The 18,415-nt window shown below is 32.3% G+C and overlaps 1 protein-coding gene across 1 annotated transcript; it reads right to left on the reverse strand.

The window, feature by feature from the left end:
• Nucleotides 1-9,861: 9,861 nt before the first annotated feature.
• LOC126744706 (fork head domain transcription factor slp2-like) lies at nucleotides 9,862-16,538 on the reverse strand. Its single transcript, XM_050452230.1, has 3 exons — nucleotides 16,170-16,538; nucleotides 12,295-12,500; nucleotides 9,862-12,010 (listed from the first exon to the last, which is right to left on the reverse strand). The coding sequence occupies exons 1-3, from the start codon at nucleotides 16,513-16,515 to the stop codon at nucleotides 11,426-11,428; spliced, it is 1,137 nt and encodes a 378-aa protein (XP_050308187.1). The 5' UTR covers nucleotides 16,516-16,538; the 3' UTR covers nucleotides 9,862-11,425.
• Between the last annotated feature and the right edge of the window lie 1,877 nt (nucleotides 16,539-18,415).

The following is an 18,415-nucleotide window of genomic DNA, read 5'->3' on the forward strand; positions in this document are numbered from 1 at the left end:
TTTTAATTCTTGACAGCTGGAAACGAAATATAAAATGTCTGTTTGAAATTGTATTAATAAGTTGTCTTTGTATTGTTCATTTATTCCTGTGTATTCGGTGTCATCCACTTAATTAATCAGTTTTATCAGAGTGACTAGATAAGAATCTATATAGGTATATATATTTTTTAACTTTAAACAACCGAAAACCAATCATACTGTGTGCAGATAACCGTATTGAAAAAAAAGGTATAAATCAAATAAAAAATAAGCAGAATAAAATTAAAATCCTATATATATATATATGAGAGAAACCAAATAGTTTGTTAGGCAGAAGGTTTAGGTATTAATGGCCGCTAAAGGAGATTTAAAGGATTATCTGGTGTGGTCCTGTAATCTTATATGGAAAGGTTTACATAAATAGACTTAAAGGTAAATACGAGAATGCATGAATAAATAGATCTTAGGTATATGGTTTACTGACATTTAAATGTACAATAAGTTGCTTGGTGCAGGTGCAATTCTCTGGGATGTATTTCAATTTTATATGCAGTTATCTTAAGAATTTCGAACTCTTAAAAATTTAAAACTCTTACTTAGAATTTAAATTAACGTTTCTTCTACCTTAAGAAAGAATAAGAATTTTTTAATTAAAAACAATTTTGTTCAATCAAAATCCTAGAGGATGAGTTCAAGGGTAAAAATGTAATCTAGCGTTAAAAACGTATATTATGTCCTATACAATCCATTGGCTACAAAATTAACATCCAGAAGACGTCCATGGACATTTTGATCTAGTTTGGACAAATGTAGGTAGTCACCAACCTGACTAATAAAAGGCGGGACGTTTAATGTTGGCTTATTACGTACAACGAACCACAATAATAACAGGTAAGCAGATGCCAACTTTATTCTATATCCTAGTTGATAATAATCCTTATTTATTAACTAAAAGGGACTGAAGCGATTATTACAAGGCAAAGAAAGGGAGAAATGAGAATTCGCCGACATTTATGACTCGAACACCTCCTCATTATACCGCGGTGTCGGCGGCGAATCGAATCAAAGGTGTGAACTATATAATTACAAAACAATAGATTAGAAAAGCGAACAATGGCGACCGCCATATTTACAATGGCGAGTTTCATTGTAACCGATGACGTAGCCGGTAAGAATGACGGTAAACACAATACACGCGTCCGGCCTGTCATTAAAAAACACTTTTTGAGTCCACCGGTGGTTAAGTTATTAAATACGATGACCCGCATTCACTTGTCTCGGTGTTATTCTTAAACTATGGTTTTTTTTCCTTCTTGAAACGAAATGCCCAATTAAACCTGCTATACTGTTAGGTCTTTAATTATGAGAGATATAACGCATTTGCCGACGAGAACATTCATGTTGAGTGAAAAAATGTATTTAATTTCCTATAAAAGTCCAGTGGACAAAATGTACGCCACTGACTTTTTTGTAACGTCCAGATTTTTTTTCTGTATCACACATTTATGTGGTTTTAAATTATTGTTGTTGAACCAACCGGTATGCGGAGGAGGATCGGTCAGTGTATGAGAAGTTCAAAGCTAAAGTGGACCAAGTACATCGAGATTCCATAGATGTTCTTTTATGAGAACAAAGCAACAGATCTGTTACAAATTTGAAGGTGTTTGATTACGAGCCCAAATTCTCAAAACTAAATATAACATTTTTCAAAATCAACTTGAAACTATTATTATTTTTTATTTATTAAAAAAAACTCTACTGCAATATTAAGCCACCAAACAGTCATTTATTACATGCAAACATACGCTCGTTTAAAGACCAACAATTACCGTTAATATTAATGCACAAATTGCAGAGCAGAAAAAATCCCCAGAAGACAAAATACGAAAAATATAATTAATTCAGCATAACAGTGGTGTTGTTCTAGGGTTGTTGCGGTCAAAGGCCACCAACCAAACCGTAATTTACTGTTATAGTTGTACTTCGCATTGCACACCTGTTCAATCCCACGATCCATATTGTAAGTGTAGACGCCCCCTGGACGGCAATATCAACAATTACGGTAATATTTAAGTTTTTTGGACACGAATGGTTTAATCGGCGTTTTAATTATAAATTATTAGGGATCCTTCGGAAATAATTTATTTTTTGTTAATATTTAATTGGTCGATTTTTAGCAAATATTTGCCTGAAATGATAATCTTCAGATTTCTTTGATCTAAGCGGCATAATCCGGGCGTAAGTGAGAAGTGTTTAAACAATATCCCAACAGAAATTAAAGTAAATAACTTAAAACGACTTCAAATGCTTGGAAGTCGTAAAAATTACCATCCATAGAATCTATAGATCAATCCACATTCTATCCGAACTGACAATCCTTTTTGACCCAACTAAAAACGTGTATTCTCACGAGCTATCAAAATATTTTTCGAATCGGAAACTTAATATAAAAATATTTAAGGCCAGGAGAAATGGCCGGTTTTACAACATGAACAGCGAGACACGATCATCGTCGGACGGCAGCGAGTCGGCATGGAGCGATACATCAAAAATAGTCAAACCGATTGACGTTTAACCACCATATCCGAGATAGTTATCGCTCATCGGATCTCTTATAACTATGCCTCTTCTTCGACGTTATACGAGGGCAATTTTATATTTACTTCAGTTCTTAATGTTTCCTGAATACTCCAGGACTCGTTTTGTGTATTTGTTCTTTTTTCACTGCTCTGTTCTTCCTTCAGGAAATGTCAAATATAGTGGAATGCCTGGAAGTATAGATCTATTCCACTGATTATAAATAGATCTACTGTATTAGAATATTTGATCTAATCTTCCAGGCATTCTATTCATTTTATAGATAGATGTTGGCATTACATAAAAAAATACCTATTTTATTGAGTATTGGTTGAGGTAAATCCATTTTTTAATAAATTGGAATCTAGTATATGTTAGCTTCTCATTATTTTACTTTTCCAGAAAAATTGAGCTAAGACTGTTTGATATATTTCAGAAGGGCCAAAAGTTACATGAAGTATTCGATACATTTGAAAAGCAAATTGACTTCGTAGAATGGTATATTAGTGCAATATCAATGATGCTCAATTTAATATTCGTAAGAATTCTAAACATTTTGATAGTACGATGTTACTACAAACATTGAAAGAATGAATCAAGTTTGTTCCATATGGAACAACTTTGATGAATAATAAGTTTTCTTTTTAGGTTGATGGTCTTAAGCAAGTTGTGTTTTTTATTAAAAATTTTGCCTCAGTATATTTATTAATGCTGAAATTTGATAGGGTTATATTCATGATTATATACTCGTTGTTCTGAATCCATGAAACCATCTAGAAAGTGACATCTCTTGTCATTTATTCTATTAGGTACTCATAATAAGTACATTTACAAAAACTTTTATATGGTGAATAATGGAATGACTGTATTGGTCAAATTAAGAGCCCCTGTATAAAATGAAGCGGCGATAAAATAGATATAAGCGGTAAAATTGATGCGTTTAAAAGATCTGCGGCGACCGAGGTATTTATATGGATCCTTTAACAATTGACTGACATTCAAAGGTACCGCCCGTTGTTCGCTAAGAGCACTCCTGACACTGACGCGACCGCTGACATTCTTCACTCGCTCTAATCCATATCGGACAACGGACGTTATATCTCTCTTCTTCTCTATCTTCGCCGATTAGATATGCATCATCGTGTATTTTGATCACGATTATGAAGGTTATTAAAAACTGACACACTATAGTTTAATGACAGTTACATTTAATGTGATCCATTGTGTCGTCTTCATTCAGGCTTAATATCAATTTGAACAAGTATCTATTTAATTAACGGTGACCTGTTACCAAAGTATATAGATTTCAACTGTTAGACTGTGCTGTTACCATCAGGCCCAGGTCAGAAAAGTTTTGCAAATTGCTTACTCTAAATTACAGCCATGAACATCATCTTGGTATATTGATGATTGCTCTTGTTGTGGCTGTGTCACTTGATCCAGCTGTTTTTGAAATCGGTTTAAATTAGAAAACTATTAGGTTACAGCTCTATTACTTTAAAAAAATGATTAATCATCGTAAGTCATCAATATAGGCATTAGTAGTAAATCTCCGCAAGCATAATCCGTGTTGGGCGACAAAAATGACGATAACGTATGTATCCCCGATATACGTTCTAATATTCTCTTCGAAACTGGTTCCTCGTCCGCGGTACCTTTTTATCAGCGGTACCACAAGAGATAATTGTAATTTATCGAAAATGGGCACTCGCGCCGCTAGTTAGTTTAATGCCGCCGTCAGAACCCCGTATACGACTTTATTTCGACCCGTATATTTGATTTATGAGCGCATATTTTGGTTACGGATTAATCTTTTTAATATGCGTTAATTGCTGTTGCGTATAATTTATTTAGTAATTTTTATATATGTATTTCTTCATGAGAAGAAATTCGTATTGGAGAGTCAAAGCAAATATTAATCGCTTATAGGTATCACGTCATAATAGGTACATAGTTTATATTCTCAGGGTTTTGACTGCAAGCAAAAAAAAACACAAATAAAAAAACAGTTTCATTTGTAACCCCTACATAGATTACATTAAAATCATATAACTCTTAAATTCTTTTTTGTACTGGTGGTGGTACTCTTTCGCAAATTGGGGGTCTAAACGTGGGACCTCTTCTTCAGTACACTATAACTAAAAGTGTATTTCTTCAAAAAAAATATATGTTTTTGTCACTGCTCAAGAAAACTTACATATCAACAGTTTAATATAGGGAATTAAGATCGCTGGGGGGTAGATCGGAGCAGCGGGTCGTCTCGTCCGCAGACACGTTAACACGGTATTAATATGGACTCGACACGAGAACGCGGGCATTCCTCGCTTAATTTCTTTGTGATCGTATACAATGACCAGTAATAAAAACAACACTATTCAGATAAAGAACTGCCATATTTTCACGTCTGGTATATATGCACGCGTTAATTTATTATGGTACGATATTTGGGTGCATCGATGAAAAAAAAGGACAATTTTTTTGACGCCATAAAAGGCTATATACAACAGAAAACTGCATTTTAGCATTTAACCACTTTATCCATTCATTTATTTATTAGAGGACAAATGAATCCAAGAATAATTGCTTGAAATTCAAATTTTTGAAATAAAATAAAAAATTACTTTCAGTCAAGAATTTGTATATAAACAATGACTATTAAAATTTCCGCCTTTAAATACCGGAGATACATTAAAGAAAATATTAGTGGGCCTAAGATCACACGACTGAAGTAATATAGAATAATTAATACATTGAATAACAAAAAAATGTATAACATTGTTCAAAAACGAAATGAAATAACGAAATAATCAAGAAATCACCGTTCGCGTAACGCTATCAAACTCACAAACGAACTACTGACTGAAATATATATATATATTTCATGCACTGGCTATGAGAAGAAGAGAGAAAGAAAATGTGGCTTTTCTTGCTCCTACAGTAAAATATCTAGAGATTTTGTATGTGAAAATTTGTATACGGGTTTTTCAATTAAATTCATTGGACACCTACTTCAAGGTTTTTAAAAAAATATACAAAGTGCAAAAAAAAAATTTTTAAAAAAGTAATTTTTTTTTCCTAATAAATTGAGAAAATGGCCATAACTCAAAAACCAGTGCACCTACAGACCTGAAGGTTTGTATAACATATTTCAAAATGTCCAAAAGATACATTAAAGTTTAATATGATTCAACAAGCTCCTACTAAGCTTGGAAATATTTAAATCAGTTGCACAGCAATTATTTTCTTACGAAGTGTGTTATATGGATATATAAAAGCCACGGGGGTTAACAGGAAGGGTTTAAGACATTCTTGCACTCATCCAGCTGAAGGGATGACACAAAAAGGGGAAGTACACGCAGCACGAAAGTTCCTTACACACAAAAACGCTTTCTACGTTCTACTTCAGCAAACTTCCCTTTTTTCACCGGTACTTTAAATTTTTCATTCGGTTTGTTCTGCATAATGGCAAAAATACGGCATTGTGGCCTCTGGAGTGACTGACACTCACAAGCTCAACCGTTCGGAATAAATGTTTCAATTACGTTTTAATGTGACCGTTTCGGGTCTTTTAATCCGATTAGAGAGAAAACGCATTCGGATACGTACATACATAGGAAAAAAAATATTAAAAAATATATTTAACACTCTGCGTTCGGAATCAAAGGTGAGACCAGATAATGCATTTATATAAAGGAGGGGGTTTAAAAATAACCACATGGAGACTATAACAAAAGAAACGTTGGTTGACATGACGTCTCTTTAAAGCTGACATGTTGACTAGGTGTGAATGAAAAGGGGCAATCATTAATAATGAGATGTATGGTCTTGTAATGTTGACTAAATAAAGTTTACGTTTTTTTTACGCCAAAAACCTTGGAATCAATAAAAACTTAGAACGTAAAAGTTCTTTATTAGTAGATCCACTTTTTTATTGAAAATTATTAAAATCTTTTATTGTCATTGTTAAAATTCTAACTTTGGCAATAGAATTTGAAATTCATTGATGAGTTTGAGTTTCTTCACCATCTATTCTAATCTTAGTCATATTCAATATATGTATACCAATATATGCCGATCTTTGTTTACCATATTATAAATTGGATGAGCTGTAAAGTTGATTTTGAAAGTATGACATAGTAAACTGCAACCCATATTTTATACATAGAATATATTAGTTGTCATTTAAATGTCTAAAAACGCGCTACTGACAGGTGATGAATCCATATAGCGAAAATTTTAATTTTTTATTATTAGCTCTTCTGAAAACAAAATATACATTTCTAATGTTGTTTTTCATCCTGAATTGTGTATTATTATTACGGTATATTATTTTCCGGTATTCTCACATTACTAAAACGTTACATGCAAACAGTTTGGTCGAACGACGTGGGAAAGATCACCTGGACTATTCAATATTTATAAAACAATTGACCACAATTGAAATCCAAGTGTTTTTCGATCAAATTATGAAATAATACACAAAACCCTGACAGTAGTAATTTGAATGTTAAAGTACGGGGGAAAGTTTACTAAACATTTATAAAGAAAATGCTTATGTTTTTCGAAGTGAATGCAGAAGTCGTTTTACTAAAAACTTATCCATTTTTTTATTAAAAGCTTTCTGTTGGTTGTTCTTCTCATTGCTACTGGTAGAATGTTTTAGATATTAACATCATATTTATTAGGAAAAAACAAATTCAAAAATTAATATCTCCGCCTTTATCCTGTACCTATCTATCTAGTTATCAATCATATTCTAAATGAGACCTGGAAAGTTTCAAAGTGTTTAATTGCAAAAAACGCACGTTTAAAAACGCAGTAGGTACATTTAAACAGCTTACATACTTATTATTATAGTTATTGTATTTTATGTTAAAGCTTTCACGCAACGTCGTATATTATCTTACAAGATCCACGCATCAATGCTTCGTTAATCTTGTCCAGCAACTCGCTATGGAAAAACAGGTAGCGCGTATTGTGGTTTGCATAGCTCACCAAAACATCTCCGACATACCGTCGTATATTTTAACTAAACTTAATTATTAATCACGTATACAATCTGGAATGCCTGAATACGAAATTAGCACCGAAAAAAAAACGACGCAGCGAAAGACCGAACCGTATAATTTATTCACATTCATTCATCAACAACCTTGTCATAGCTGCCATTGTAACGGGCGAACTATTCCATTACTTTAATCGTGCAAATATTTGAAGTTGCACCCCGAAATACCACGGAGTCGACTAACTGGCCCTTCTTCATTTTTTACGACACGCTAACATGTCATATTCAAGTCTATTTTATTGGGTAGTTTACATTAAAAATAAATTTGAAAAATAGTAGCAATTATTAAAAAGAAAATTGACATATTTAAGGGAATTCATAAAATCATACATTCTGACACAGGTACAAATATGATTTATTATCTGCTAGGATCCCGGTGTCATCCGCTTATCTTATATTAGTGATGCGAACTCCATTCACCTTAAATCCACCCATATCTTTCTTTAGAGGTTTTTTGCTTTTCACTTTGGTCAGTTCTTGTGTAGAAGGAATTATATTTTTGCTGCAGTAACTTAATTCTTCGGATAGATACACCTCTTTGTTTTTCTATACTTCCTCTTTGTCTGTATTTTCGTATCGTATTGAGGTAAAAATTAACTATTCAACTACCTGGAAGAAATAAAAAATGCATAGCCTTTGGCCACATATCACCAACAAATTAGAACTTCTTCCTAGCCTTAATAGCAAACTGTTAAAAAAAATACATATGTATAATAAGGAATACCCTATGATGTCACCTTATCCGGGGATTTTTATTCCCTATATGCCGGTGAATAGGTGTGGGTGTAACCAGCCACTTTATCGGCACATCGGTACCTCTTTTCATCGATTTAATTGAATACAATCCGTATCGCTTTTGTCCCATTATCACAGATTTTCTTCATGTGGTTCTAAAATGCCGCCAATAAAATATTTACGGGTATACATCGCGCTCACCCCGTCCCTTTACATTGGCCTAAGGGGGGGATCTTAAATTACACCACTTAAGGATCTAATTACGCCTTATTCTCAATTCTAAAGCAAAGGAAGCAGTATTTATATTATAAGCCGGTTTTTTTTCTTCTCCAGTTAAAATAGCGTATATACTCCTTTCAGTCTTTTCAGAGGGTGATGGAAGGAAGGCCCACTTTTTTTCCCTTTTTTCGAGGCGAAGTTTACCAACAATGGGACAGCACATATCAAACTGCAGCACTACTTCTCCCTCTTTTGGCATTCATATAATATGTATAATAAGTAAGAGAAAAAAGTATGAAATATTCAGGAGATTAAGATCCGAAGACTGTGAGAGCCAATCAAATGTGTTCGTTAAACCAATTTTTAATAAATTGGAGACAGTAGTCAAAAGGTTTAGTATAAGAAAATGAGATGATCGCTTAATGTGTCAAAAAGGTGTAAAATTTTAATAATTTTGCTTTTCGACCAAGTACACTAAAAAGAATGTTTTTCCATGGATAGAACTTATAAATTATCTCAACAGTGGTTTTAAATTTAAAGCTGTTGTATGGAAGTTTTACAAATCAGTTTTTCTTTTTCGTATTCTTCCTCTGTTTTTCTCCTACTACTAATTTTATTTAGAAGCTCAATCAACCCAAGCGTCACCGTATTTATACAAACGCTATAGACATTGATATTTCCCATACAATTATTATTAAACAACAATAATACAGCACATTTATCACAAATGAATTGTCAGAACGATAATTGTGATACGGCCATTGTAATCATAAAAATCGAACAAAATGAGAGAAAAAAAAACCATTAGGCAATACATAATATTACATGCAAGGAATGTCTCTATTGTTATATTATTACTATACAGTACTTAATAATGGTTATAACAAATTACATTCAGCGTTGAAAAATCGGAAATACAATTTAACACGGCGAGTATGATAAAAACCGTTTCGTTTAATGGGAGTATTTAATGTAAAATGACGTTGCTGGGGCAAGTTAGAAAGTTGATTATTTAATGATTAATTAATAAAGGCCAATAAATAATATTGTTTTGTATGCATGTCTATTAAATGGAGTTTAAATTATTGCATTAGTAATAATGCAGGTATTGATTTAGGCGGGAAATGTCAAATTTAAATACCCGTTTTGGTTATACGACATTAAGAAATGATGAAAAAAAATATATTCCGGCTGATTTACTTCGTTAAAATATCAAATTTGTTATATCTTCGGCTACATCGTAATTTAATTAAAGAGGGTTAACATTTAAAAAAAAATGCAAATAATGACATAATAAAAATTTATTGCTCTACAATATTTACTAATATACACTATATACATCACAGAAAGGCTACAAATATTGTGTTTAACTATTTATATAAACATAATACGAAAGTGCATTTATTATGAATGTAAATTAATAAAGGACATAATAAGCAATTTTAAAGCATGTTTACTGATTAAATTCAAATTTGAAAATATCGGTATGAATACAAGAAAAGCCCGTTTAAGCCCTTAACCCTCTTCTTAATCTTTCCGTTATCCAACAACAATTATTTACATATTTTTAAAATATTTACATTAATCATTATATTTACACCTAAATACAAAATATTAAATTAAAATATTTACATGTTAAATAAATAATTTGCATATTAAACGAGCCGGATACAAAATAACGCATGAATTATCTGTCGTATAACGCGAAAAATCGTTATGGAAAATGGGATTAACGTCCGGGTTGTGCAAATAATCCGTTTATATTTGCAAGAATTAATTAATTATTGTAAATTAGATCGACAATTTAAAAGTATAAAATGTCAATAAATACGTTGAAGAGTTAACATTGTTCACTTGATTAAAACAATATTTAGTTATTAAAAACGCTTAATAATTGTATATGTATAAAATTTTAAGTGCCATTTACGGTTGTACTTTAAATATATATTTGAATTAAGTGGCAATTAATTTATCTAACTGATAATTCTAAATATTTACTAAACTTTTTGCAAATATCAGTTAGAACTTAAAATATACAGTTAAGTGACAAATATAAGAACATGTAGTATTATGTCTTAATTAAAAATTATTAACATCCAGGTTTTATTGTATAAATGATAATTAAATATAATATATTAACGATAATTATACTTCGTTAAAAAAAGAAATTATTTGTAAGTCTGTTTCTGCCAATTTGACAAGCAAACTCCAAGCTTGAGGTTAATGTTCTAGGTGACAGCAATGCATTAAGTTATTTAACATAATCGACATTTAAGTTAAAATTGTTTTACAATTTTAGGCCACCCACGTTTGAATTGCTGTGTTTTACATAGATTAGAAGCTCTATTGTCTCTTCTACCGATTTCTTCAACATGGCTGCTGATTTTAATAATTTTTTTCTGACTGCAATTAAACCGATTAATATAATTAAACGTTTTAATTTACAAATGCACTCCTGTGTTACTGTTCTCTTCCCCATTAATTTACTGTTTGTTCTATTGTCTGGCCTAATCGTATCAATTGTTTACTTATAGATGCTGCTCACCTAGAGACATTTTTGTATTTTGTTCTCTATAAATAAAAATACACAAAGTACAGCAAACACCATAACTTAATTTTATGGAAGAATTACCCTAAACTGATCTTTGAGCTTCGGTGGACTGAGAACATTTTATTTCATATTTTCTTTTAAATAGTAGAATGGTAAATTGAAATTTGTAAAAGAGTAAACGTTTTGTATTGTATTGTAATTTAAAGTTTTAAGTTTAAACTAAAGATAATTGTAAGCTCTGACAATGTTAAATACCTTACTCTAATGTGGCTTTAAGTTTAATATCCCATAGTTCTACCCTAATTATTCCTAGTTATCACTGTAACGGGTTTCAACAACCCTTCAGGGGCAGCAGGAGGTCCCGCTTCCGGAGGTGAAACTCCAGCTCCTGACGGTAAACTTACCCCCGGTAAGCCCTGACTGCCGAAATTCATTAAAGGCAGTTGCAGAGGGTACTGCAAAGGGTTGGCCAATCTCAAATTACTGTACATTTGTAACAGTGAGGCCGGTGGTCGTAAGAAGGGAGATATGTTGGCCAAACCCGGTAAATTTGATAAATCTGGTGCTGATGCGGTCATCATCTTTTCCAAAGGAAAGGAGGGATTACCTGGCATGGTGAGACGAGGAATCGCCGGATGCAGATAAGGGTTGTAACGGGAGTAAGCGGCCAATAAAGCCGGAGAGGGTGGGTAAAAGGGGGAATAGCAGTTTTGTAAGGGTGAGTACAGGGATAAGGTGCGTTTGAAGGCGGCGAGGCGGCTTCGGGAGGCGGCTGTTGATCTCCTTCGGAGTTTTCCGGTCGTACCGCCGATGAAAACGTCTTCGGCTGATGGGTCCAGCATCCAGTAGTTCCCTTTGCCCGGATCGTCATAGTGCCGAGGTACCTGAAAATTCTTTAAAAATTACTACTGGTCAGAAGTATCGCTTTTTAAAAAGTTAAGCTAGTAAAAAAAAAACAATTTATTTCATTTGTAACAAAGCTAAAAAAAGACTTTTATTTCTCTTATGGAAATCACATAATAATTATTTCTAATGTCACAAGGGTAATTACTTCGCAATTCCTTAAGATCAAAGGATTTAATATCGATATTCGACTAAAACACTATCAATAAATCATGTTATTGGACATTAAATTAAAAAGAAATCTTATTAAGATAATTGCACTGACCTTAACAAAACACTTGTTGAGACTGAGGTTATGGCGGATGGAGTTCTGCCAGCCCTGCTTATTTTCTCGATAATAAGGAAAATTCCTCATGATGTACTCGTAAATTCCGTTAAGGGTGAGCCGCTTTTCTGGACTGTTGCGGATTGCCATCATTATTAACGCGTTGTAACTGTAAGGGGGCTTGTCGTTCGCCTTCTTCTCTTTATCTGAAGGAAATAATTAAATCAATTAAAATTTCTTTCTTTCTCATTTTTTTGTCCACTTATAAATAACACACCGACACTTCAAATGCCTTTGAGTCATTTTTAAATTAATTAAGTTGGTGCATAACGATGTCTACACAGAAATATTGTTAGCTTGAAATAAATATAATGGTCCAGTGACTTTTATCGAGGCTTTTCTAATGGTAGTGGGCCATCAGTGAATTATATATGAAACTCAACTTAATTAAAATTAAATCAACCTTAAATCAACCGAAAATTAGTAGGAGAGTGGTTGATGATTTTCACAAGAAATTAAATAATTTTTCGTTTTATTTAAGTTTTTTGAATTAACTTTTTTTCTTTTCCAGGAATTTAAAATGTATTTTTGAAAATTTTATTTTAGACTTTTGGAGTCGTTTTTTCATATTATTCATCCTACTTCTAATTCTGAGAGGATCCTTTAGGGGAGCATTTATTTATCTTCATTTCTGCTAAAGGCACTGTTATAGTTGTAATTGAGTTTTTAGCCTAAAAATAAGTTTTGCGAAAAAATATTCATTTACATTTAAGAAGAAATAACATTCATATTCCGTGGCATACAACACAGTTATTTAAACCATCATTTTCTGACAATTTGCCGAACATATAAACTCTTTAAGTTTAGACCTAAATGAACCATCAATTTGTTGCAATACTTTTCGTAAAAAGACAATTTTACGTCTAGATCAGAAGGGTAGAAATTGGGTCCTTAATAATTCTTGAATTGTTCATCACAGTTTTTTTTTGTATGTTTGCTGAAGTCTTTAGTGTAGGGATTAAACAGTATTAGTCGACTTTAGGTATATCCATTCTTTTATAGCATGCTAGCGATTTTATGTGTGTGTTCATCTATTCCAGGCAGTATTTTTCTTTAAAATTTTTCTGCAACTGCCTCGAAGAAAACATGACTTTTTCTATTCTAGGTGAAATTCAAATAGCTGTAACTCTTAAATGGTTGAATATTTTGGAAAATTTTAAAAATACTTTTAAGACTTAAATATATAGCCTTCAAGTTTGTTCATATAGATTATGATGGTAAGTCAAGTACTAAAGAGCTGATCTGCTGCAATTACTCTACTTGTATTAAATTGACAGTGTTAATTGATGGAATCAACTTTGTTCAGCAAATCATTTATAGCCAAATTATTATATAAAATATGCTAAACTGAAATTTAAAAAAAAAAAGTCTTAATTGATAAGGTTTATGGAAAAATGTACATTTTTAGTAAATATGTGCTTAAATATGGCGCAAAAGATATAAACCTCATTTTTTAACTGAATTAAGCAAAAAATTAAACTTAAAGACCAAAAGGCTGTATTTAATGGACAAACAAAATTAAACGTTTTAAGCATAAAAATTTACTTCATATTTCGAAACCATTAAAAAAGTATAACGCTTGGAAAATGTACAAGATTCAAATGCCTGAAAGATATAAAACTTTATTCAGAATGCCTAGAATATTATGAAAAATTACTCCAGGAGGCTTTGGATGAAAACAGGAAAAAGCTTCAAATATTTTCGAATGCATGGAAAATATAAAAAACTATTTCTAATACTTGGCAAGCATTAAAAAAGTTTTGTAAATGTCTGTAAAAAATTAAAAAAATAACGCCTGGAATAGATAGTGAAAATTAATTCTATAGACACGGAAAACGTAACAGATTATATGACCTAAATATGGAAAATCATTTCAAAAGTCTGGAGATGTCCAAAAATTACTCCCCAAGCAACACACCATACAGGGTGTCATTGAAATGGTGTAAAAAAATTCGGGGGGTGATAGTACTCCTAAAAATTTTAAAAAAAGTTCCTATAACTATAGGGCGGAAAATGCATATTAAGGGAGTTAGGGGCACTGAAAGGGTAAATTTAAAAAACGGTTTTTTGAAATTGTAGGCTTAAAAAACGAGATAAAATTTCGAAAAAAAATCCTCTGCCATAAATTTTGACCCAAAATCAAATGGTGATACTGAAAAATAATTTGGAAAATCGGAAAGGGTAGTTTTTGCAAGGGTAGGGGGTTAATTCGTGAATAACTTTTTTTAGGTTATTTTTTTCGCAACGTGGGTTCATTTTTTAAAAACTACATACTTTTTCCTACAAAAAAGGTACTCTTGTTGCACATCGCCCAGAACGATGGTTTTCGAGAAAATTGAAGGCAAAAAGTTTGCTCTGATGGGTTGCTAACTGGTTAAACAACATAAACCTATGAAAGTTATGGGGTTTCAAAAGTAAACACGTAGTTATTAAATAATTAATTGAAAAATCTAAATTTTATGATTTTTAAAACATCTTATTGCTTTAAAAAACGAAATAAACCAATTACCAAAATTCCTTATTAAAATAATGCATTTCTTAATTCATTCATAGTAAATGTTCAAAGTGACCACCATTCATTTCAATGCAGACATCTGCTCTTCTTCTCCATGATCTGCGTACCCTGTGGAATATCCCTGGGGTTGTACGAATTTGATTGGAACAGTCGATAATGCGTTGACGTAGTTGCTCTTCAGTATTAATCGGCACTGAGTAAACCAAAGTTTTCAAGTTGTCCCAGAAGTAGAAATCTAATGGATTAAGATCTGGTGATCTTGCTGGCCAAGCTTGTGGACCACCACGTCCTATCCAACGCCTCTCAAAAACTTGGTTTAAATGATTCCTCACCGCTAGCGGAAAATGAGCTGGTGCACCATCATGCATAAAATACGTGATCTGCCTCTGTGCTATGGGAACTTTCTCCAAAAGTGCTGGTAGATCATGTATTAGAAAATTAAGGTAACTTTGACCATTTAGCCTAAAATGTTTATTATTATAAATAACATGGTTTATTTCGTTTTTTTAAAGCAATACGATGTTTTAAAAATCATGAAATTTAGATTTTTCAACTAATTATTTAATAACTACTTGTTTACTTTTGAAACCCCATAACTTTCATAAGTTTATGTTGTTTAACCAGTTAGCAGCCCATCAGAGCAAACTTTTTGCCTTCAATTTTCTCGAAAACCATCGTTCTGGGCGATGTGCAACAAGAGTACCTTTTTTGTAGGAAAAAGTATGTAGTTTTTAAAAAATGAACCCACGTTGCGAAGAAAATAACCTAAAAAAAGTTATTCACGAATTAACCCCCTACCCTTGCAAAAACTACCCTTTCCGATTTTCCAAATTATTTTTCAGTATCACCATTTGATTTTGGGTCAAAATTTATGGCAGAGGATTTTTTTTCGAAATTTTATCTCGTTTTTTAAGCCTACAATTTCAAAAAACCGTTTTTTAAATTTACCCTTTCAGTGCCCCTAACTCCCTTAATATGCATTTTCCGCCCTATAGTTATAGGAACTTTTTTTAAAATTTTTAGGAGTACTATCACCCCCCGAATTTTTTTACACCATTTCACTGACACCCTGTATATTATTATCGTTAAATATATATTTAATCAACGATTTTTTAGTAAATAGAAAAAGTTAAACAGTATTTCTTTACTATCGATTAAAAACACGTTGTTTTCTTCAGAAACTAAGCACGAAATTCCACTTTTAATACAAAGTCTTATACATAACTTAAATGGACACGACTGGAAAAATGTGTGCAATAAAACGTTTTACAATTTCTTTAAAAAGATCAAACATCAGTACCTTCTCCTTCAGTTTCTTTCTCTCCAACCTCCGCGTTTCCTTTACTAGAGCAATCCAGAGGTGGCGTACCAGTACCGGTAACGTCCAGATCCGACTCGGAATCACTCGCGTCGGTAACACCACCACCACCACCCACCCCGTTTCTCTCTTCCTCCCCATCATCCTCAATCTCTGGCGTAACACTTCGTCGATCCACAACCGTTTCAGGCAATAGCGCGTTTATCGAGAACGACTTTAACGGGGTATTCGTGGCCATTATCACGCGGCACTTTTTAGTACACCACCACGATCTCGCCACCACCATATTTACATCATCACCGCATAAAACTACCTTGCGACGTATCATGCATGTGGAGGAACAGAACTAAAACCGTTCAATCCATGTCTTTTCCCCATTAAGTTTATACAAGTTAAGGGGGCTTATATAACGTGCGAGATACGCCTTGTTGCGAGTTGTTGGCCAATGAGAGTCGGCCCCTTGTTTGTTTGCTGACAGTCGAAGGGTGTGGTCTCACTGTGACTCAAAATATACGTGTGTACGCGAACCTACTACAATGTGTGTGCGAGTAATTACGAAGAGGAAAAGGCGGATTATTCTGTAAAAGAAACAAAAAAAAAAAAACGAAAAGAGATCCCAGCTTTTTTACCGTTCGAGAGTAGTTTACGATGTCGTAGTAAATAAGGCGTTTAAATCGATACTTTAGTTTTATTGGAGAGCATCAGGGTTTATTAAGAAAAATCGTTTTATCGGCAATCCAATCTGAGCAGAAGATTCGCTTTTTATGTTTCCTTTTTAAAAGTAACAAGAATCAGAGCCAAATTCGTTTTTTAATGCATAATATATATGCCCACGACTTACACGCATTTAACACAAAAATACGTAAACAATGAAAACAATTTAAATGAGGGTCAATAAAAGCTTTATTTCAAATCAAATTTCTTTTTTTATGCATAACTTAAATGGATCCGATTCCTCGTTTGCTTATATTTATGTAATTCGATTATTATATCATATGTAAATATCATCAAGGAATACTTTTCAAATCGATGTGTTCCAAGAATTCAAGAGTAAAAAAAAGTGTTCGATTAAAGAAGCTTGAAATGCCCGCATAAAGTTTGAATTATTGTAAGAGTGTTGAATTAAAAATAAATTCACATTTTTGATATAAAATATTAAAAATTATCTAGGAGAGGGAGAAAGCCTTATTATAGGTCCATATAGGATTATAGGTCTATAATCTACAAATGAAGATTAATCATAAGGAAACTTCTGTATAAAAAACAAAGTGTGTGAGTCCTTGGATAGAAGAAAATAATTCAGATCAATGAATTTTCAATATGTTTATTTAAAGATATTCATTTCGTTTTTATACGTACAAATATAATTTTTCAACGTTGTTTACTCTCAATTTTCCTTTTATTACTAATTTCAAAAAACCTCGAGGATATTTGAAATAATAGGATCTTTAATAATTATGATTGATAAAGTAATGATCGTATATTTTTTACTCGATATTGCTTATTTATTAAAACCCTTTTAAAACTGTAAATTTATTTTCATACTTAATCACATTATTCCCAACCGTATCGGAGCCTTTTTAACCCATGCACAAAATATTTATCCTCCATTTCTAACATCCATTAAACGCGTATGAATAATTTAAATATTACAACACAAAGATACATATCAAATCTTTTGTAGCAACGGCCCACCATAATGGCGGGTATACGGCTCATGGTCTTTGAATTAAAGGATTTATTCCTTTTTTTTTAGTTAGTCCCGACCCCTTTTAGGGTTTTACCAAAAAACCCGTCTGCTGTTTATTCAGTCGACTGGGGGAATAAAAGTTGAGGTGTAGTTACGGGTTAGATTTATTTCACCACCCTTAAAGGGGAGATGATAATTGGGAATAGTAGTCGAATACATGCTGATTAAAAATATTTTTTAAATTTACTTGCTACCACTTTAACCCTAGAAGCTTTTAATTTGATTATAATTGAAATAATTAATAATAATTTTAGTGAAAATGGCATCATACGCATTTAAGTTATGCATCGAAATTTCATGTATTTTGTGTATTTTTATAATAGTACAAAATTTAAAAATCAGTAATTTGATACTGTAAATTCTATCTTTTGTCAAAATAAAAGAAAATTAAATCTCAATATAAAAACATATTTTTTATTGATTCTACATAAAGCACCTTCTACAATTTACTATAATAATTTTTTATAGAGTTTGTAAT

The sequence above is a fragment of the Anthonomus grandis genome, chromosome 14 (genome assembly GCF_022605725.1).
Source record: "Anthonomus grandis grandis chromosome 14, icAntGran1.3, whole genome shotgun sequence".
NCBI lineage: Eukaryota > Metazoa > Arthropoda > Insecta > Coleoptera > Curculionidae > Anthonomus > Anthonomus grandis.

What these genes read in the sequence shown, in the direction of transcription:
- LOC126744706 (XM_050452230.1), bottom strand. Translation starts at nt 16,515, where the DNA reads ATGATACGTCGCAAGGTAGTTTTATGCGGTGATGATGTAAATATGGTG. An exon ending in GAAAGAAACTGAAGGAGAAG is followed by an intron (nt 12,501 to 16,169) that starts GTACTGATGTTT and finishes TATTTCCTTCAG; the next exon opens with ATAAAGAGAAGAAGGCGAAC. An exon ending in TCAACAAGTGTTTTGTTAAG is followed by an intron (nt 12,011 to 12,294) that starts GTCAGTGCAATT and finishes AAGAATTTTCAG; the next exon opens with GTACCTCGGCACTATGACGA.